Source organism: Taurulus bubalis, assembly GCF_910589615.1.
Source record: "Taurulus bubalis genome assembly, chromosome: 10".
NCBI lineage: Eukaryota > Metazoa > Chordata > Actinopteri > Perciformes > Cottidae > Taurulus > Taurulus bubalis.
Window position 1 is genome coordinate 15,746,860 of NC_136598.1, and position 23,630 is coordinate 15,770,489.

Sequence of the window (23,630 nt, forward strand, 5' to 3'; positions counted from 1 at the left end):
TTCTGTCCAGTTAGAAAGACGGCGGCGTATTGTTTTAATAGGCGACAAAGCAAAATGCAATATGCGCCCTACAGGGAGAGGTTTCCAGACTAACGCTGGAGAAAAAAAAAGGGTAATCGGATACCCCCTCGGTAGGAACTCTACCACCTACGTAGAAGAGTTACAAACAAGATGGCGCTCAAAGTAGTAGGAACAAATAGGGTTTGTGAATCACGCACAGCGGTTGTAACCGCCCACTCACCCTCCCTCCGCGGACGCGACAAAACGCGGACATCGTGAGGACGGACGGGATCAGCGACTGCGTGACGAAGCTCCCATCGTGAGCCGATTCACGTCCGTTACATGTGTGAAACCGGCGGCACACTTCAAACGTTTCACTGAATGTTGCCAAAGAGCGGTTCGAACGCTCCACGATGACGTCATCGCAACCTCGTCTCCGCTACAAGGAAGCAGCTTTCCTTGTTATAAAGAAGCCGATTCAACGGACGGCTTTAAATAACATCTAATAACGTCAGCTGATGCCTTTTTCTTTTGTCTCGTTCGTAATTCACAAATGACCATGACACATTTACATCTCATTCAGGGAAATAGTTGTTTACTCCATGTTTATTTTTAATCACTTTAGTGACTTTGCAGATTTCAGATTAGTAATGGGAAACATAAAATCAACAAATGAGTTATGGTTACATTAATGGGTTGATTTTTATCAAATCATATATTGGATAACGTCATTCAGCATGGGTACTCTTAGTTTTGGTACTTGCAGTATATTTTGTTGCCAATACTTTTGGACTTTGTTACAAAGGACAGCCCTGCATACAATTGTAAGTAAGAGTATCTCTTCGTATTGCTATTTTTACTGAGGTAAAATATTTGAGTACTCTCACCATAGGGCAACATATTAGTTATAACTGCAACTTCATTGTTATAATTTGATAGTCTAAAACAATCAGATGTGCAGTATTTGTTCTGGGAATACAAATGTAGATAAGTAGACATCCTCAAATTACTTAAAACCAAAATGGTCAATGTCCAATGCTGTGAAAAGATTAAAACTAAAACGCAAAATATGCAGATATAAAATAAAAAGCAGAACATGCTCACATTTGAGGGGCTGGAGCTAGCAAATGTTTGGTTTGTTTTTGAATAATGACTTAATGAAGATAAATCTATTATTATTTCTGTAATCACTCTTATTACATCAGCCCCAAATGGCCCAGGAATAGCCAGACTGTTGACTCTCTCTCTCTCTCATACAGACTGTGGTCTCTGAGTTTCTCAAGCAATAGAGTCACGTAGCCTTAGTAGTATGTAACTATGGAACAGACTAGATTAAAGAGAAGATTGTAGTAAAGTTTAAAATGTGCAGCTAAAATGTATCTGAAGTATGAGAGGAATGAACACCATTAAAAGAGTCTACATATTTTCAAGTTAAGGAGGCAGTACTACAGCAATATGCTGTGTCCATTGTCGTTTTTACTATCTGATTGATCTAGAATGAATATTTTCCTGCATACTTTAGAATTTCTGTATCCGGTATCAGCAGCTCTGTCTCTTTTAGACTCCACCTTTTTGTGTTGTGTTTTGCATGTTAAAATACAGAATACCCTGTTCAAGACCTCTCTCTCTCTCCCTCTCTCCCTCTCTCTCTCCCTCTCCCTCTCCAATGAATGCACAAACAAACGGCCCTGGATATTTAGATGTCTTTTCCTGTTATTCACTTGGCTCTGGTCAGGAAGTATGTTGCCTACAATAGAGTAATAATAGTGGACCACAATACTAAAAGTTCTCCAGGCAAAGGAAGGACTGAGGGGCTCCAGAAACATCCTCTATTAACCAGGCTGGATTTTAAAGACATTGTCAAGAAATATTGGGATCAACTTCCAAAGCCATTGGCCGAGAAAAATTCTCATAAAGCAATAAAAGGATTTCAACTTAATACAAAAGATGACAGAGATATAGTCCATTTTAGAAGAAACACAAACACTGTGCTCTTGTGGCCATTTAAAAGTACTGCACAATAATAAATAAATGCTTAAAGTGCTGTCCGTGTATAAAAGATGCACAATGACGTAGCAAACAGGTTAGAAAAATTAACATTTATTGCAAATGTTTTTTCACAGATCTGAGCACAAAACACCAATATACAGCATGTACTACCTGAAAAGGTAAACTGACAAAGTACAAAACAATTGTGATGTAAACTACTGACTACCAACTGGAATATATCTCCAGAAGTCAATAATCAATAATGAATCAAAAGATAACATTTCAGATCATTTAGGGCTTTGAGACAGACCTTAAAAGGGTGTTCTTTAGGTACGTGCACAGTTGGTTCATCAGGTCTTTACTCTGACCTTCGACCCAGTGCATCTCAATCACTACATCGCTCTCCTCACGCATCACATTCAGCAGACACCTAAACAGGAAGTGCTGGACTGCAGCCGAGCTCTGGGTCCGCTTAGAGGGCGGTTCACTCACTGCGGCAGGTGTTTCCAGAGGGACTGTTTCCTGCCCTGCTATGCAGGTAGAAGACATGTCCACATCTACTCCTGGTACGTTTTCTAAGACCTCATTCCGTTCTGCTGTTGGGTCACGTGGTGCATCTTCCCTCGTCTCATTCGAAGAGGCGCCATTTTCAATCTGCTCTGCTGGCTGCTGACCAGCTGGCTCTTGTGCAGACGTAGTTTTGTTTGGAGCACCATCATTCTGGCTATTGCTTTTTTGTGTGGAGGCAGACTGGTTTTGAGATGCTGGGGTTGAGGCCAGAGTGGTTTTAGAGCTGGTTCCAGCACAGTGAGGCGCCCTGGGAAGCTCTCGCAAGTGACGCGACCCTTCGCGCCGCTTCTGTCGTCCGTGGATCCAGGTGTTCTCCATAGCGGTGAGAAAGAGGCTCTGCTCCTGCTTTCTGCATGGGACACGCTTGTGTAGCACCTGCAGAGCCACATGAAGACAAGCCAACTATGAGGTTGACTGGAGAGGTTTGATGTAAAAAGCACCCAGTTCCACCCAGTTCCACCTATGCAGTTTTAATAGATGCAACTGCAGACTGTGCAGGTTTGCTAGCTTAACTAGCTGATTAGCCAGCTGCTAATGAGTACAATTTAACAACTTAATGCTTCATCCACACCCTCTTGCCACAGCGTAGGAATTAACACTGATTAAGCAGATTTAGTAACGTGCTGATGGCAGGATTTCAAATCCACAGATAAGATAGAAAAGGCTTGTGCTGTGATTGTAATGCTACACATGTTACGGAAAATGAGTGGAAGAGAACGGCAACGAGTACTAGCCGATCACACACAGACTGTATCTTACACTGTTGTGGTTCAGGAAAACCTTCCACTGTTTAAATCACAGTGAGTGAAAGGAGCACCGAGAACTTACCGGAGAACTTTTACACACAAGTAATGTTCCCAAGGTCTACAACTTAGCCTCAAACTTTCCTCTTCTAACTGTGGTAGTGCAGCCCTGAAGCTTACCCGCAGGTCAGTGAGGATTTTCTCCAGCAGAGCAGTGACGCTGTCCACAGGGCCGCGGGCTGTGCTGCCTAAAGCCGAGGCTTTGACCTGCAGCTCCTTCAGTCCCGCATCTGGAAGCGTGAACGACAGCGGCTTCTTCACCTTCTCCAGTTTACGCTTCTTACTGGGAGGAGACTGATAAGAGAGAGAGAAAGAGAGGGAGAGAGAGAGAGAGAGCGGGAGAGAGAGAGAGAGAGTGAGTAAGTAAGTAGTCTTGAACAGGGTATTCTGTATTTTAACATGCAAAACACAACACAAAAAGGTGGAGTCTAAAAGAGACAGAGCTGCTGATACTGGATACAGAAATTCTAAAGTATGCAGGAAAATATTCATTCTAGATCAATCAGATAGTAAAAACTACAAACGACAATGGACACAGCATATTGCTGTAGTACTGCCTCCTTAACTTGAAAATATGTAGACTCTTTTAATGGTGTTCATTCCTCTCATACTTCAGATACATTTTAGCTGCACATTTTAAACTTTACTACAATCTTCTCTTTAATCTAGTCTGTTCCATAGTTACATACTACTAAGGCTACGTGACTCTATTGCTTGAGAAACTCAGAGACCACAGTCTGTATTTTTATCATTAAATGTTTTAACTAGTTATGAAACAGTCTCAGTTGAACATGGATGCCAACACCGACACCACACTGCTGGAGACCAAGGAGCTTTTCTGGACCCGCTGGAGGGGAGGGAGGCACGGGAGAACCAGAAACAGGCCTGAGCAGTGAGCAGGCCACTGCCAGGCCCTGCTGCTGTAAAATGAGGTTTTCTAAACCCTGATGCTTGGAAACACTCACTTTCGTCCACAAAGGCCAAAATCAACACAAAAAAGAAAGCTCCTTGAAGTAGTTTCAACTACCTCCAGAACCAGACTGCCAACAGAGGGCAGTGCTTCACACAAAGTGCAAGCTGCATTGCATCTTCTCAGCACAGAGAGACAAAGGCTTTTGCACCAGGTAACATGTTTGAACAATTAGACAATTGATTGCAACTAAAGGAAAATCTTTCAACAAATATATACATGACAGATATCTCACCTGTGATATCTGTGAAAATGCAGAACCACAAGTAGGACTCAGTCATAAAACATTTTGTTATGATTTTAGCGCCACAGACCACAGGAACGATATATGAACTAACTCTGAGACATTTAACTGAGTTTTGTCTAATCTTCTGAAAAACGTTTCATATCCATTATTTGTACCAATATGTTTTTATCTCAACACAGTTCCTCATGCATTATCTACCATTTCCGCCATAATTATAAAGGGTACGAGTGTACACTGTCGCAGCAGAGCGGCTAAGAAGTGCACACAGTATTAGACAGTTGTTATCCAGTCACTAGCCTGTTGCTAACATATATGGCAATGTGTGAGTTTTCTTGTTTCTCTACCGCCTGATAAAGCAGCGTTTGCTGTCTTTTTTTAAAGAAATGTCTGCATGTAGTGATTGGAGGGGTAATATCTATGAAAGTACACTTATTCACGATTAGGCATTTATGAGGAAGCATACCGATTTTCTCTAATATCCTTTATATTATTTACAAAACAATTCCAAAATGCCATGACATATGGAGTAAACTAATCTTATAAGCTGATACTTTTAGCTGTAATGAGTAAAACAGAAGATGGATGTTTGTTACACACCACAAGAGGGCGCTCAAACCACACAAGCTCCTCCTGGACCTGCTGTGAATCAAACACGGTTCGTTATTTATAATCCCCTCTAATGTCATGCTGTGATGGCGGTAGAGGTCATTACCCAACCGAGTCTGAATTAAACGCTCTGTAGCAATCATACCCTTCACGTCCACTGCAGCAAATGAGTCAAAGCTGCACTGGCAAGTCACTGCAGGCTGGCTAGAAGTGGGGAGACAGCGAGGGGGGGGTCCCTGTAGCAGCACTCTGTGACAGGGCAGACAGCATGGCCGACTGACCTACAAACAGCTGAGAGAAGGAGGACCAGACTGTGACCTTCATGGTGCTGCACTGATCCGAGTCAACTTTTGATTACTTTGAGGCCTCTTTTTTATTATTATATAGTGAGTGAGTGAGTGAGTGAGTGAGTGAGTGTGTGTGTGTGTGTATATATATATATATATATATATATATATATATATATATATATATTTCATGAATCTGAAATAAAGTATAATGAGTAAATTCACATTCCTGCATCTGCTTAATTTTCATTGCACAAAATACATCTTCCCTCACAATAACAATAGGTTATTCAATCTTGATCATGGATTGTTTTTTTGGTAAAATAATGGTCCTTCTAGACGTACGTTTAGAAGGAATGGACATATTTAATTAATGGGTTGACGATGAACACTGCCTTGTTGGGCTCCTTTTAGAGCTTCTTTTATTTCTTATTGTTTCTCACAGACGTCTCTTCCCCCTCTTCCCTCCACGCTCTGCAAGCCCTGCAGCTCATTGTACGAGGAAAAGAAATCAATAAAATCCATCAAGCCAAACCTGTCTCTTTGTACGCAGCATCCTTGACACAGATTCTTGCACCAACACATTAGTATATGAACTCACAAACACACCGTCAACATGAACGGATACAGAGATATAGCCTTACAGACAAAGAGCATGAAACCCACATGTACAATTTGACATAAAACCTCCACAGAATCACATCCACTTCTGACTCTGCTGCTCTTTCACTCCATACTTAATCCTACTTACACACTCACCTCAATGCATGCTCTCCCTCGCACACACACAAAATATGGATAGATGACATCCCCACAATAAAAGTCTGGCCTAATTTTGAAGTACAATAAGAGCTGTTCTCTCCAGACATGTCATTCAATCATCCATCTTGATGGTGAGTGGGCACGCACATACACAAAAAGCTGCAGATTTAACCTTCAGGCAAGCATTGTAAATAATACGCTCATTCTCTCCCCCCCCCCCCCTCTTCTCCCAACCCTCATTTTGTTCTTGTCAAGTCCCAAACCCCCCCCCCCCCCACAAGGACTCCTGAACTCTGGACCTCCCTGAACCCTCTCCTGCCAGAGGCCTGTATGAGCAACAACATGCCTCAAGGCTCCCTCTGTCTAGTCTGACTACATGTGCTCTAATCTCACCATCCACAGTCTCTATCCCTTTGTCTGTTTTTGAAGGATTTTTTTTATCTGCATCTTGTTTTCCTTCAGTCCAATTACGATAATACATCCTCTGCATCCTCCCTCTTGAAAATGAGAAGATCTTTAAATAATGTGGCTTTAAAAAGTATAATTAAATGTTGAATTTCTTCAAAACTACCCCAGATCAAAAGCCAAGTATGCAACCACTATATAAGAAGCTCTGTGGTCAAACCATACTCCTGGTTTATGGAGTTGCACCAAACTAAAGGCTGTCTGGGACAAGATACTGGGGAGGCTGTAGGAGATAGAGAGATAGATATCACGATGGAATCTAAATCGTTTCAACAGAACCAGAGGAATTGTCCTCTTTATTCAACACATTCTTCTTCCTTGGTAAACATGATGCCTACATGACCCACAATGCAACTCAACTGCATACAGTTAAGACAGAGATTCAGGTATGTAATACTAGTAGTGGCTAATTTAGCCTGAAAGAGGTCTTCTTTCCAATCATTTTGACTCCACACATCATGCTTTATACAACTTTTTCACACATGCATTAGTACTCCCCAGGACCTGTTAACACACGCTGACATGTACAATTGGTGAAGTTCCCCTTTAAAGCAGCTTTAGTTCATTTATACCCAGTTCTGTTTTGAGGACGACTTCCTGGATGCGAGATATAAGTCAACCGTGTGAATCCAGAGATTCAGATTGGTTATTTATTGTACCGTCGCCTGCGTTTCACTTTGAAGACAATCTGCCACATGTGTGGTTAAATAAGGTCAGAACAGTGCAGACGGCAGGGAGAAAGAGAAGATGAATATAAAGTAAAAGGTGGCAATAGTAGTTTTTACAGGTTGACCTTGTAATAAGTGGGTGAAGTAGGTCAAGTTTGCATGCATGCCACATATGTTATAGCCTATATGTAACATTAATGAGCACCCCATGCACATACATACCAGAAGTCCATAGGAACACGCATGCTGGCAGAATTGGGCAGTCAACCATACAAAGAGATACACATGCAGAAACTACTGTCATGTTAACACACACACACACACACACACACACACACACACACACACACACACACACACACACACACACACACACACACGGGGTCTGCACTGTAATGATGGCGAGTAGCTCTCCAGTGTAAATGACAGTGGATATGTGCTGAAGTGGAGGAGGAGGAAATGTAGGCCAATCATTCTGCACAACTGCTTTTATGCTAAAAGGCCAAAACAGAGAGGAGTCCACGCAAACACAAACAGTTGTCGTCACACAGCCTCTGCTGACTGCCTCCACCTTCCTTCATCTTTCGCCACTCCAACATTACTATTAGCCTTTAGCTGTTGTAGCTTCTTCACTATCCATGCTTTCTGTTTATCTCCAACTCTCTCACTTTCCAGACAGGACAATGGTATGGTGTGTATGCACACAGTCCTGCCCTGGCAACTGTTGCCTGGATACAGCATGGTAAAAATCTCATAAACATCTCCCCAGAGGACGAGGGGGTAAGTGCTGCTAATGGAACGGAGCTGCAGGGAAAGAGGATCAGTGTGGAGAGAGCGGTGAGAGGATGGAGGTGGTACATAATTGAGGAGGCTTTGGGGTTTTGGACATATCCAGTTCAAGCAGCAAAATGGCCGATGCTGTTGACATTACTTTCAAGTGTATTGAAATATTGTACCAAAGGAAGTGTATTTCTTGGTATCATTGATGCATATTGGTCCTGAATTTCATTAATCCAGATACAATGACCGCAAAACAATCTCTTGAGTGTAAAGTGTGGAGTTCTTCAAGTTCATGAGGAGAAATAAAATCAGCTCAAGCTTACCGGAACAATCACATCGTCATAGAAACTCCAAGCCAGTGCCCATCGCATCGTCCGTCCCTGGCAGAACTCTGTGTGTGTTACTTTAGGTACCTGAGAACAAAAGAACATAAGAGCGTGATCAGGTGTGATCAGCACGTTGTCGCTAGCTGTTTGCAGCAGATGAATTCACAATGAACAGATTTCTGATGTGATGAGAACACATTAGGTTAAAAAAACAAATCTGATTTACCCTCTTCTATCATATTATTGTATTATATATTAGTTTCTAGTTTAAATTATATGATTGTTTTATATTATACGGTCTTGTGAATGTATTTAAAAAAAGAAAACTTTTATTTTAGCGCTTTTATTTACGAGTAGCATTTATCTTGTGACTTAACGCAACACTGCTTTCCAACATGCTTTCCTCTCCATCAGTGGAAATTGCAGTGCTCCGATCCTATTAAATAACCGCTGATTAACAAAACAGAATAGGTAAATGGCCATAAAGTAAAACGATTAATGAAAACACAAAACCTTCGTCTATCATTAAAACAGCTGGAGCTACTGAACTAGTTGGCTGACCTTTGTCAGTATGTCATAACAGTTCTAAATAACCAAATCATTGCCAACAATCCAAGAATGTGACACTACGACACGTCAAAGTTGAAAGTATTTTTCCTGCTGTGAGTTTTGGCTTCATTGAGCTCCACATCTCTCGTAGTAGGTGAGAAAATAAAGATCCATGATGTGAAAAACCCTCACGTGTGGTGTGAAAACCCTGGTGCAAACGGATAACTTTAAGTGTCTCTCAGGACCGCTTCAGTAAATATGAGATGGGGGAGGGTCACTAAGATAAAGGTCAGGTTAAAAAAAAACCTCTGCATTTGAGACATACACATTTGCTAAATAAATAAAAAAAAACTGGAAAGCTCGGGAGACACTGGAGAGAAGATGGAGTAATAGGTGATAAAAGCAATAGCATATTAACTGGGCCAGGCTTCTGTTTACACACACTTCAAAAAGAGGCAACAGTCTCCTCTCTGGACGTTAGCCAGAGCTACACTCACTCTGATGAGCAGCGACAGGCCTCGAAAACCTCTGGAGGAGCTTTGAGGGATGGCAGGTGGAGTTTTTCTTTTGAGCATGTGAGGGGGTGACTGGCACAGGACTAGATGCCTGCAGCAGTCAGGAGTCATGTGCTGGGCTATTAGTCAGGCTAATGATGCTAATGCACGTTATCTACAGAGTGGCGTGTGACTCAGTCATGCAGCGCTAACAGAAATCCACTCCTTCGTGTCTTGTTTGTGACACAGCTTAGTGGGCAAATTAGAAAGAGCTGATGACTTTTATTTCGCTCTGTGTCTGCTGCTCCGATGGTGACAACTGTCTGCTTCCAACAGCATTACAAATTCCCAGCAGAGTGGTGTGGTTTCAGAGGGGCGGCAAAGATTGTTTTAACAAGCCATTATTAAAGCCTGCACAGAAGGGGCACCTTCCTGCATGAGCGAGCTGAGATGAAAAGTTGTGGATGCTTTGTAACTCATTGATTGCACAGGATGCAGATGTGTTTGTGCCTTTGCCTCGATTGGTACTCACCCCTTGCTTCCTCAGCTCCTCTTTCAAAGGTGCCAAGCTACATTTCTTCCCCAACATGCAGCTATACCACCTGCAGAAAGAAGAATCCATATTAACCAGCTGTGTGTTGCTGTGTTAGCGGGCAAGAACTATCAAGCAGAGATCAAACAAGCCGAGGTGGACTTTGGGGAGCAACTCAAACAAAATAAAACATGAGACAGGAAAAGCATATGCCTGTTGTGTGTGTCTCTACAGTCCAGAGTGGAGGATAAGCCGTTTTGAAGTTGTCCCTTGGTGGAGACCTGATCAATTATCTCTGTGGTGCAATACAGATGTGAAGTTGGTCTTGATCAAAAAGCAGTAGAGTCCAGCCGGGGAAGATGGAGGAAAGATAAATACACCGGCGAGTCAGACTAGAAGGTAGACTGCTCAATTTTCACAAGCCTTGTTAAGAACTGAAGGCTGAAGACTTCACCTTGGGCTCAGGTAAATTTGTATGACTATTTTCTGACATTTTATGGACAAAACAATTAATAAAAGAAAAAAGCTCTAGAATTGTAACTTCAAAGATAAATTATTGTGTTCTCTATGGTTAAGATGCAAATACATCAAGGGTGCTTTGTAACTCATTGATTGCAGAGGATGCAGATGCATTTGTGCCTTTGCCATGTGATTAGAACATTAATAAGATCTATTTACACACGTTTAGATTCATATGAATGTGTAAAAGTGCAGGATATTGCATTTCTTTTTTTCCCCTTTTGGTCGGAAGGACCTCTGACTAGTGATCAAAGCTAAGTCCTTGTAAATATCTATGTTTCTGAATATAAAAAAAAGGTCAAAAGTTACACTTACACCCAAGAATAAATTACATCTTAAAAACAGTTTTGACTTTTGATTGACAGAGGACTATGATTTGTAATCAGTTTAGGGAGGTTTGAAGATGCCCAGAGGGGATGATGGGAAGGGAAGAGCAAAGTGTCAGCCTCGGTTGACAAAATTAAATATTAAACAGCTCTAATATTCACAGATGTTCCTCAATTTTCGACACAGTGGGGAGGAACACCCGGAGCAGCACCCGGCTTCCCTCCTTCACCGGCAGCTTTTCAGACATCCTGAGTGTGCAGCTGCATTGGCGTCTCTATTTTTTATTGAAGCATGTATGATTACAGTCTTATTAACAGAGATGGCAATTTTCATATCAATGGCATGATAAATGGAGCGTATTACCTCATTTCTAACTGGGGTTGTGTTGTACTGGGGAAGTAAGGTGGCATGCCCCAATCTGACACTAATTACACTTTAGTAGAAAGAAGAGGGAAGGAGGTGCAGGGCGGGAGTGGTGAGAATGTCTCAAAGGACCAATCGGTGAAGCTGACAGGGTTTCCATGGACACTTGGTGGCTCGGGTGTCCCAACATACATTTGGGAGTGACAGCTGGCTCCGGTTGGTTTGGCCTGAGCATCACAGCTGTTAAAAAATACTGGCTACATGACTGCAACCGAGCCACACAGGAGCAGGCAGGTGTTCAGATCGGCCCCTCTCAGGAACGCTCATCTTTCCAGTGACGCATTACGCAAACACGCACAGACACTGTGCTCCCCTGCAGGAGGCAAAGCAGGTGTGGCATGTCTAATCAGCTTTAATAGCGCCACTCTGCAGCTCCCTCTATCCTGTCTCACTCTGCTGCCCCAGTGACAGCCCTGATAACGGGGGAGGGTAAAGTGACGGTCGCTGGAGACACCCCCACCCACACAAACACAGCTGTTCCCTGTGGTCTCCCGGATACAGTACTGGGTGAGCTTGTGCCAGAATAATTAAACCAAGTGTGGGTGACAGCTCCATTAATGTGCAGCGACCCATCTGCACATTTCACCTCTCGGTGTCTCTCCTTCACTGGTGCGCTCAGCGGCCATTAAAACCTCAGCGGCCATTAAAAGCCTCTCCAAAGAGAACCAAAGTGCAGTGCTCTGGTTCATTCATCTGCCACTTCAGATATGTAGCTGTGTAACCCTGAATATGTATAGTCTCCGTCTATGATTGAGTTCATGAAATCTGGTTTACATCTGATCTTACATACACAACAATTACACCAACAACTCATGTTTGAGTCAGGTTTAATTTTGCAGGTCAATGTCCGGCTCTTTATCTCACCGCAAGCGTCTCTTGAGCTGCAGGCTGTCATGAATGATCCTCTTTACAAATTCAAGTTCCCCACCCTCCGCCATGATCTCCGTCACTCCGCCTGTGTTCACTGAGCTGGGAGGAGGTCGGCGTGAGTTCCTGGAGTTTACCCCCTGGAGAGATCAACAAGACAGACAGAGATTAAGATAAAATCCTATTAGAAGCCTGTTGCTATCGTGTAAACAAACAGTGAACAAGTGCAGTGTTTACTCTCAATGAGCAAAGCACTTTAACAAAGTCAAGCCATTTTTTATTTAAATGTTCAGGACGAGACAACAGTCAAATGTTTACCTTTGCTTCAAGCTGGTTGGCAAAAAAAGGAGGGTTGCACATGCAGAAGTCATACACCATTTCTGTCTCTTCTTTCAAGGCGTCCATCAGTAAAGTCTTCTGAGGGACTTTAACAACTAGGAAAGTGGAAGCACACACTAGATGAGGCAGGGATTTGCAATGTTTTAGCTTATCATGACAGCTCTTGGGAAAAACAAAAAAAAACACCAAAGGCAACTTCAGGCCATCCCACAGAAAAGTTCACAATCATGACAGAAGCAGGGTAAAATCATTGATTCTCAGTCCAAATCTGTGGCCTACGATAGCACATTGAGACACCGTCTTTGGCTACCAAAGCTTTCAATAAAAAAAAAAATGTAAAAGTCAGACAGTAACTCAAAGTTAAGAGGACATTTTCACAATATTACAGCTGCTACAGCCTTTGTTGGGCTGATGACCAGTAGCTTATGGTGGCTAATCAGCAGCAGTTAGCAAACCTTAGATAGATTTTGCTGACATGACTATTCTCCGTTTGGCATTCACCATCATCCCATAACGTGTTACTTGTAGCCACAGAGGCCCCAGTACAGCCAAAGGTGTGTAGTTTTCCTTAAATACACATTAGGTGAGCGAATATACAAACACTACACTGAAAGGCTGGGGTTTAAATGCAGCAGTTTAATGTCTTAAGCTTCAATGTTCTTCAGGATGAGTGGACCACATTTACCTTTAATGAGGTCAGACATGTTGTTCTGCTCCACGTTTTTCGTAGCGTAGTCAAAACAGATGTCGTCCACCTCTGTGGCCAGAAAGTACCAGCCGTTCATTGTGGCTCCCAGTAAGGGGTAGATACAAGACGCTCCAGTGCCTGAGAAAACACACACACATATTTTTGACAGCTTGAGGATGTGTGTGCATTAGGAAGATGAATGGTTGTGTGTTTCATTGGCCAATATGGAAATGTATGGTTTAAAGTACATGGTAAAGAGATTATAAAAGGACAATAAATGTCAGTTCCAGCTGCTGTTATTAAATCCTCCACATATGACAATAATGACTACAGTCAGTTCAGGCTCAGATAAGTGGCACCATTTAGTAAAAGGAAACACCCAGTGGTGATCCATCAAGGAGCGGACAGCTTCAATCTGCTTCCAGAAAGATTTAGGGTCATCAATCAGTGACCTGAGGTCCTAAAGAGGAGACGAGGAGACACACAGACACACACACACACACCTCTGACTGACAGAATAGCAAACACACTGTGACATGTGGGTGAGGATTAGACTGGTGAGTGCTGGGAGCACTGGGAACGACTGGGCTCGTGTGTACCAGCTGGAGGCACCAACTGACATTCTGTGTGCCACTTTGAGCTGCTGGAAGCCACATCCAGAATAAACAATTGCAGGGGTCTCAAATGTAAACCAACTGGGAGACAAACACAGGGTTATTTGTATTTTTCCTCTCAGTTACATGAAAAGTCAGCTTGATTATTTTGGAGAATCCTCACCAGGATGATGATGATGATCAAAGTTAAACCACACAGACACACACACACACACACACACACACACACACACACACACACATAAATGAGACAAAGAGTGGTGGTGGTACCGATGTCGATGCCCCTGCGTGGTTGCTTCTGGCCGTCGATGAGGTCCTCCACCCAGTGGATGTAGTTGAGGCGGAGGGGGACGGTGGGGATGAGGCGCTCCAGAGGGATCTCGATGGTCAGACCGAAGTCCTCCTTCAGCAGGGTGCAGGTCAGCGCCCGCACTGCCTCTGGCTCTTTGAAATTCACACTAGAGGAGCAACAAGCATAGCTGAATTAATTCATGTTAGCATCTAAACCAATTTGCCAATTTTAGACTACTTGTCATAGTTTCTTGTACAGCTGCTACATTTAACTTTTGAAGATTTCGTCTTATAAAAAGGTATTATAAGGTTTAAAAAAACAAACAAATCTACCCACATGTTTACATTTCTCAAAGTGAGGTGGCATCATCTAAAAAACGAGATTGAAGTTTAGAGCAGACAGTTATAGATAATAATTCTACTGTTCACCTTTGTTTTCTCCTCCAAATAAGTTTGGTTAATGTTCAATTTCCCTTTAAGGAAGATTTCAATTTAGTGACATGCTGATCCCGTTTCATCAATGAGGTCGCCTGCCAGCAATTTGCCAAACTGCTCTTAATACTGCACTTCATTAACCCTCTGCAGCTCTCTGCACTGAACCTCATTACTTCATCACACACCGACACCCACCCTCTACCCCCTACACACACACGACAATAGGGAGATAAGCAGCCCATCAATTCAACAATCCCTTGTTAATGACAATGAAATTCACATTTTCCACATTGCAAAGATCTCCCACTTTTTACTCCCAATTCTCAGTCCCACTCGCTCTGCTCTCTCGTCTTTTCCTCTCGACGTGTTTAAGGATTTCAGCTGTCACACAAGCAGGCACAAGTGCGGCAAACAGAACAAGTGGGCGAGGTAGGTATAATTAAAGCTTTGCTGAGTGCTTTCGCACCTTGGCGGATGTAATTAGACACATTCTGGTGATGGCAGCGTCTGGCGCCACACCAGCATGGTGCGAGCAAAAAAATAATAATCTACTGCTGGTAGAGATGGAGTTAAATCTCTGAGATACAAAGCAGCTGGTTTTGTTTTAATTTCTTTCCATGAATCAAATTACACAAAGAGCTGCAATGTTTATCACTCAGTATTCAGCTCCTCTTTGGTGACATTTCACAACACACAAAATTAAATCAAAATTTACATTTTCCCTTTCTTGCCCAACTTGGTGACCACTTTGGATTTAATCAAATAAACAAACTATCAATGGGTACACGACCACACAGCGATGGTCAGTGTCACACACAGATGGCAAACGTGAACTACAGGCAGACGCGGCACGAGAAGATTATAAAACAGAAATGTTCTTTTGTGAGTTTCAGCAGTTTGTCAGTTAATAGTTGGCTTTTATTTGTATTTTATAACGGATGCCTGTAAATTTAGACTGTATGGACCCGGTAATAGAGGTGAAATGCCAACCCTCATTTCTTTTGAGCAGGTACAACACACTGAACTGAAAGGTTCAGTGTGTAAGTGTTTGGACTGATAACATTCCTGTGTTGTTCAAATGCCTGTGAGACGTGTGTTGGGTATATGTCTGACTGTGTGTTTTGGCAATACAGATGTGAAAGCAGCATAAAACACAGGGGGCCTCATGTGGGACTGATACAAACGAGGAGCGATTTACCTGTAAAGCCCGACATCAATCTTACCTGACAACGTCATCTTACATGTCTCTTCCTTGAATGAACATATTAGGTTAATGGTCCAGTTCAGCAGCTGAAGGAGTGTGACCTCCAGCAGGAAAACAAACACCTGGCTCTCCTTTCATGACGTACGGCAAATTTTCAAAAAAATCGAACCGGTGGAGACATTTGCACTTTAAAAAAAAAAATGGCCTGAGCTTAGGGGAGGAATCAAGCTAATGAGGGAGAAGTGATACATCAGCGTAACGCTCCCTCTTCCCCAAAATGAAAGCGTGCCTCTCCCAGATATTCTGCCCTCTTTCATTTCTCCTCTGAGGCATCATTAGATAAAGATCAATATTCAGAGAGGGACGCAGCTAAGGCCAGGCGTGGTGTGTGTGTGTATATATATATATATATATATATATATATATATATATATGGTTGTGTGTGTGTGTGTGTGTGTGTGTGTGCGGTAGTGTGTTTGTGTGCAATGCAGCCCGATCACTCCCATCAGCAGCACAGCTAATGCCACGTCTCCATGGCAACCCCACCTACTGAACAGATGAAGAGAGCACGCAAATCCGGCCACGCTGGAGCAATGGCTGATACCAGACAGAGCGTGAGAGTGCCCGCGATTTACGTCTGCACTGCCACGTAGGTGCAACGCTGCGTGCTGACAACATAAATGTGGCCAACGGGACGCAGTGAGGGACAAAAACTCTGATGAAAAAGTTGTGATGAGATTTAATATACTGTGCGGGGTGTGTGTGTGTGTGTGTGTGTGTGTTTGCAAAACTGTATTCCAGCTTACACTCGGGTAAAAAACAGCAGGACCAGTTGTGAAGGAGCAGACAGAGTGAGATGAAGGTGAAGAAGAAGAGATATAAGAAAAGGAGAGACAAGTCTTTAGTTTAGATGGAAGAAGATGACATAATTCGACCAGTAGGGAGTTTACTGCTGAGACAAATGGCTTGCTCTCACCTCCACGCAACATGATCAGCGTGAAAGTGTGCACACCCTCTCACTCACTCTCTTTTTAATCTCTGTCCATAGAGATGTGACCTTCAAGGTACATCTACTTCACTCTGTGTGCTGGGAAAATATTTTGTGCTGATTAGCAGCAACTTCTTCTCTCGTGTCAGGTGTTTTTTTTTCCTCTCTCACAAGAGCAGAAATGAATGCTTAAAACACATTTAAAGCTAGACTTTGAATATCTCTGAGCTCATTTGGGGATATTTTTCAACTCTGCAGGGTATGCGGATGGTGTGAAAAACAGATGGCTAGTTGAGATCTAAATAACAACCAGCAATTATGGCTGAAATAATTGTTCTAGCTGTTTCTCTGCTTATTTATTATGACTTGTGATTTGGTGAATAAAATGTTTATTGAAGTTTTGCAAGTATTTATGAAGTATGAAGTATTTAATGGGACCTGATCTGTTCATGTCAGCTATAGAAAGCTTATTGGAACTGCTTATCAGAAACCCAGCAACTGGCCGGCCAGCGTTTCTGAGATTGGAGTGAGACACGAGAAAAGCTGAGGTTGTGATGTTCTCAAAAATAGAAGATCTTTGAAAAGTCGAGTCTTGGCCAATCAGCGTCTTCATGTTCCTCAAACTTGTTTTTAATGGAAGCTAGTCAGCTTGCTATCACGTTAGCTAACGTGTTTGGGTTATGTATTGTCGTTAAAGCTACGTTCCGTTACAGTTCAGTCTTGCTTGTAAAAAAACGTAACGTGATGAAACATGCCGTCACCCCCCGGTCTGGTTCAGTTCACGCTGTCACTCGTTAACGTTAAACCGGCAGATCTGGCTGCAGGTTTTTTTTTTTTTTTTTTTACTCAAAGTAGAATGAAGCAAATCACGTAGTTGGGCTTAGCCAACAACATGACGTCGTGGTCATAAGAGACCCAGATTGAAAGAGTTTAAGGAAGAGGACGCTCTATATGGAGCAGTACAGCTTCCCTCTGTCCCAGTATTTCATACATATTGATAAAGCAGGGTATGTAAATGCAGCCTCTGGAGGGATCAATTACAGTAAAAAGGGCTCACATTTGGCAGATGTAAAGCATAGATGTGTATGTTTTTAGTGTTAGTCCATTTTGTTGTTTTAATTAACAGCTCAGGGATGTTCAAGGAGCAACCTGTTTGTGCACTTTCTGAAGATGTTTTGCACTGTCACTTCTGTTTTTGAATAAAGGGTTGGAAATGAACGCTTTTTTGATAAAAACATTTTTTTATCCGATTCATCGATTAATCGAAACAATAATCAACCGATTAATCGATTATTAAAATAATCGTTAGTTACAGCCCTACTTAGTATAATGTATCTGCATGGTAATAACTGCTGGGCTTTTCAGTGCTGCTAATTTACCGAGTTTAAATGTGGCATCAGAGGTCAAAGTTATTCATTAATTTGTTCTTTTACTACCAAAAACATGTTGAATAATATTTCACTGAATACCAAACTGGTGTGAAAATTGAACATTTCATTAATTACGGAAGTGAAAATCATTCCACAGATGAACGTCTCTTATCCGATAAAGAATATGACTACCGAATGAAATATCACTCAGGCTGTACCTTTTAATACCCACTCGTGCCTCTTATTCCCACCCCTCTAACTGGCTGATCTAAGCCCCCTTTTCTCCTTTCCCAAAAACTGAAACAAACCAAAATTCAGATTTTTTTATTTTTATTTGACTTAAATCCCAATCACCCACCCCCCATATTTATTCTTCTGCTGCCTCTGATCTGGGCTCGACTCTGCCCACTGCTATCAGCCCTCCACACTGACGATCCCTAAATGAAGGGATACTCATCTCCCCTGAGGATTGAATGGGTGTCTCCCCAAGATTACTCTCATCCCTAACTCACCGATTAAATGCTTAAAAAACTCGGTAGATGAATTCATTGGGAAATACAAAACCACACTAATCCCTCAACTGATGGAATGGCAGACTGATGGGGGAAAAAAGAGCCACATTTCTACAGACAGCTAACGAGAGCTGGTACTACACACATGAAGGGAGACACAAATCCTGGACATCCATTCATGCAGCAGGCAAAAAGAATTGGCATTGAGTCCAGCCTGAGCTGATGCCTGATCAATGTGCAATACACTACTGAACCCATTTGTTTAAAAAGGAATAATAACGTTCACGAGTGACAGCGTGAACTGAACCAGACCGGGGGGTGACGGCATGTTTCATCACGTTACGTTTTTTACAAGCAAGACTGAACTGTAACGGAACATAAAGTAATTTTAACGACAATACACAACCCAAACACGTTAGCTAACGTGATAGCAAGCTGACTAGTAGCTTCCATTAAAAACAAGTTTGAGGAACATGAAAACGCTGATTGGCCAAGACTCGTCAAAGATCTTCTATTTTTGAGATGATCACGACCTCAGCTTTTCTCGTGTCTCACTCCAATCTCAGAAACGCTGGCCGGCCAGTTGCTCTGCTCCGCTCTTCTTCTTTTTTTCTCCGCGACTTATTGCCAGCGTAATAATCGCGCGACACAACGAATCGATAATGAAATTCGTTGCCAACACTTTTGATAATCGATTTTATCGATTTGTTGTTGCAGCCCTATATACCGCACAGCCCTAATTTCATGTATATTTATTTAAATACCAGAAACCATGCTATGTGTGAGATATATCATCATCGAGATTATGGATAGAAGATCTTGGCCATAACACCCAGACATAAAGTCTGCTCTACTGTGATGAACCAATGTTTAATTACATTGTCATTTCACATGTCCTTGTTGTCTACAAACAAAGATCCACATAACTTCTGTCTAGTTGTCTACTTCCAATAGTCCAAGTGTCCACATTGGTTGTCCAGCCCAAAGACTACCAGCCCATTGTTTGCGCTCTGCCTGTGTCTGTCTGTCTGTGAGCCACAGACTGACAGAGACACTACAAAGCGCTAATTAACACCTGTCACAGACGGACATCCTGGCGAGTTTTAAAGCAGCGTGCCCACACATGCACATGCTCTGGCTGCCGTAAGATGATTGACTAGCCACCTCACAACCACCAAGGATCCGCCCACACCGATATGTTCACATTCACACACAGATGTTCAGACTCGCTGCAGTGACACCATGTCAGCATTCATCTGCATAACGCAAGCGATTACCTCACTGAGCAGACGAGGTACCCGTTTCACAAAACCCAAACAAAGAGGGAGGAACACGTCTCCGTCCTGACAGAGGAACACAGCAGACCTCAAACAAGTCTCACAATAACTGTCAGCTCTTAAAATCACTGGGCTTTTGCTTTGTTTGGACAGACTCTTGTATAAACTGAGAAGAAAACAAAAAAAGGGTTTATAAAAAGACAAGCGGACATGTCTTGCTTAAAAGACTCAACCAAGTAACCAAGACAAATTGTAAATGCTATTTTGGGTATTTTCAATTAAAGTAAATAAGACTGGGTATTTCCAATGTAGATACTAAAAACCCATGTATAGCAATAACAATCTGCACAAGAACTATATATATATATATATATAAATAAATGTCTTCAATAAGTAGCAGAATTGTTATCCATCTGAAGAAACATGTAATCAAAAAGAGGAAGAATTGGATCAAGGCTTTCATAGTAACTTTCTGTACTTGACAGATTATAGATTCTTGGCAAAAGAGACACATTAAAGTTGGTAAAAAAAGAAGAAGCATAACACCGCAAACAAAAGTAGCTTGACATGGAGATAGAAAAAATAAATGAGGACATATTACTAGGAGATTTACTTTAAAATATGGACGTCTCTCCGGACAGGGTTTAAAATACAGTTGGATCAGCAGATTCGCAGAAGAACAGTCAGCAATTGCAACCGTAATTATTACTGCGGTGAAGGTGTCAATTTACCCACATGGATGGGATTAAAAGTTACTGAACAGTAATGTTAGAATCCAACCACCTCGATATCCTTGGATAAAGTCAAAATACTTTTGTATACGGTTTGGTATTTAACATATTCACACAAAATGTGACTTTGATTACTGGAGAAATACTAATGACTTGTAATAAACTGCAGATAGCACAGGTGTAAGTCGTAACACTAACAAGGTCTCAGTAAGCCAGTGAGCCTTTATTAACGAGTTACACCTGCTTTTTATCTGCATTTGAAAACACGCAAAGTAAAAAAAATTCAATAAAAGTATGCCTTTCTTCAAAAATCTCTAGATACTTATCTACATTTTTCGTTACAAATTAATCTAGTTCCAGTTTCTTTTCCAGAGCAGCAGCAATCATTAGCAGTGTTTGAAGTATCATCACTAATCCCACCAGACATACGCTTCCTTTGTTCTCTTGCCTGGACTTTCTCACATCATGACATCTCACTGAGACACACACACACACACACACACACACACACACACACACACACACACACACACACACACACACACACACACACACACACACACACACACACACACACACACACACACACACTTTGCGTACGTAGTGAAACACAGGACGCTTACAGGGCAGTTTTTGATTGACACACCAACCTATTCTTACAATTGGAGTTCATATTAAAATGTCACTCACACATACTTTGTGAAGTCTCTGTAATGAATAAAGAGAGCAGCAAACAGCGGATGGAGTGAAAAAGAAAAGAAAAAAACTTTTGATGTCAGGTCCATTAATCATTTGTCCAGGCTTCGTCCTCCTGCTGTGGCCAGAAGCTGAATAAACATTAAAGATCAGACCGAGTCAGCTGGGTGATGAGTGGTGCTGAATGGGATCCTCAGGGATCGACTTCGGCCCACTGGTGAAAGGTGTTTCTGTACACGGCCTCAGTGTTTTCACAATATGGCTAAAAACCATGTGGACACCTGAACATTAGACCCATATTACATTCTTGAACATTTCATTCCATAACTACGGACATTAATATGATGCTAACATAAGTTTCCACTCTTCTGGTGTGCTTCCATTCAGCCACAAGAGCATGAGTGAGGTCGATGGATGGGTAGAGATTCCCATGTTTACGACACAAGAGCGCTCAAACAACTGAGAGTTGGTTGAGTCGGGTTAAAATATTGTGTATTTCCAACGTAGCACCATTTTGAGATGGAGTTTGGTTGGCATGAGACACCCTAAATACTCTGTGTATGTATGTATGCATGTATGTATGTATGTATGTATGTATGTATACACACTTTTACTGTGGTCACTGATGCTGAAACTTGGCGGTTGGCCATGACTCAATGAATGAGTCTGAAAGTGTAACTACTAACTAGTAATAACAGTTACTACAGTGTGACAGAAACGTTCGTCCCTGTGTTAAAACAGCAGGAACAGGCTTTCCTGAAATGTTTCCCCCCCAAGTTGGGGCCTTCATTTAACCCAGTTCTGACCCAGGTCCATCGTATAATGCAACACTGTCCGCATAACCATAATTTGGACATTTCCGTCACGGAAATCTTCTTAGTGGGAAAAATAAATAAAACTGTTGCAAAGTAACAAACATGATTTCCGGCAGAGAAAAAAGGTTTCTTCCATTTCAGTCAATACAAAATAAAAGAGGATGCAATAAAACACTTGTTTATAAACAGCTGCTGTGTGACTGGCCACCTCCCATACATCAATTCAGATTGAGATCAGGGATGAACAACACGATACACGCACGCACACGAACGCACGCACGCACACACACACACACACACACGCACACACACAGGTACTCACACAGGACGTCCGGCAAGACTGGTGTGCACGTGGTGCTGGAAGTCCGGATATTTGGAGGCCAGGTAAGAAAAGTCCGGCGGTTTGTCTTTATAGCGGTTCCTCGGATGCATGGACTTGTTCAGAGCCATGATCTGATTTAAATGAAGGGGAAAGTGTATTGAGCGTGGACCAGAATGAAGTTACAGCAACAGGCACGAACTAAATATGAAACGCACCTAACCTACCTAACGAACTGCTGTTGGGACTTCTCTCTAAGTGTCTTTAATGATTGGACTTCGTTGGACTTTAATTTGGGTCACATCTAATTGAAATGTTTAAAACTGGAGTACAAAACGGATTCGTGGGGCTAGTTTTGAAACACTTAGCTCGTGTAAGCCGATACGTAGCCCGCACCGTGCCTTCCTACCTCTTATTGTAGTCCTGTCCGTGTTGTGATGAAGCCTGGTATTATTTCCCAGCTGGTGGTAACTTTGTGGCACTATACGACTAATTTAGAAGTAGAAGAAGCTCACGCGACTCACTCACGTTGACCAAACGTTGTTCACTTTCTGTAACTCACTTCCGGGATGTTTGCGACGTCACCGCTTTACGCCAATACGTGTTGACGTCATCAAAATAAATAAAAAGGTTCCCATGTCAGATAATTTTACTTAATTGCATTTTATTGTGTCTCATTTTACTGTGTAACTTTGATATTTTACTTCTATTTTATTTAACTTCTATTATATTTTTTATTTAAAATTACTTTTTTTCTGAATGTTTAGATAAATATAAGCAAACATCTAGAAGGGAAAAAGTGTTACAGTTGTCAATTTAACCTTTCTTTGAGAAAATTAAGATTACTTTTATAAAAGAGATGACTGATTAATTTTACTGTTTTCATCATACATCATAAACATTAAAGCTGCCTGTTTATCTGTGAATTATTAATTCACGTGTCTTTAATACGCATTGTACCTTACCTTTACATTAACATGTTTTATGATAAATGCACACCATAAATATCTTATGAGCCATTTTTGTTTTGAAAATAAAAACAAATCCCTCTGTCAAATATAATAATACTATTATTGGGCACACTATAAATTAACTGTAACTCACTGTTGGGAAATTTTGCTCAACATTGTCCCAATATACTATTGTTTAAAAATACATTTCACCTTC

The 23,630-nt window shown here is 41.8% G+C and overlaps 1 protein-coding gene across 1 annotated transcript; it reads right to left on the reverse strand.

The window, feature by feature from the left end:
* Nucleotides 1-2,135: 2,135 nt before the first annotated feature.
* On the reverse strand, nt 2,136-22,594 carry mettl16 (methyltransferase 16, N6-methyladenosine; the record flags this gene model as incomplete). Its single annotated transcript, XM_079225281.1, has 9 exons — nt 2,136-2,934; nt 3,483-3,656; nt 8,471-8,560; nt 10,049-10,118; nt 12,182-12,324; nt 12,503-12,618; nt 13,209-13,349; nt 14,096-14,283; nt 22,467-22,594. 9 exons carry the CDS (start codon nt 22,592-22,594, stop codon nt 2,281-2,283), a joined length of 1,704 nt encoding a protein of 567 aa, XP_079081407.1. The 3' UTR covers nt 2,136-2,280.
* Nucleotides 22,595-23,630: the final 1,036 nt, after the last annotated feature.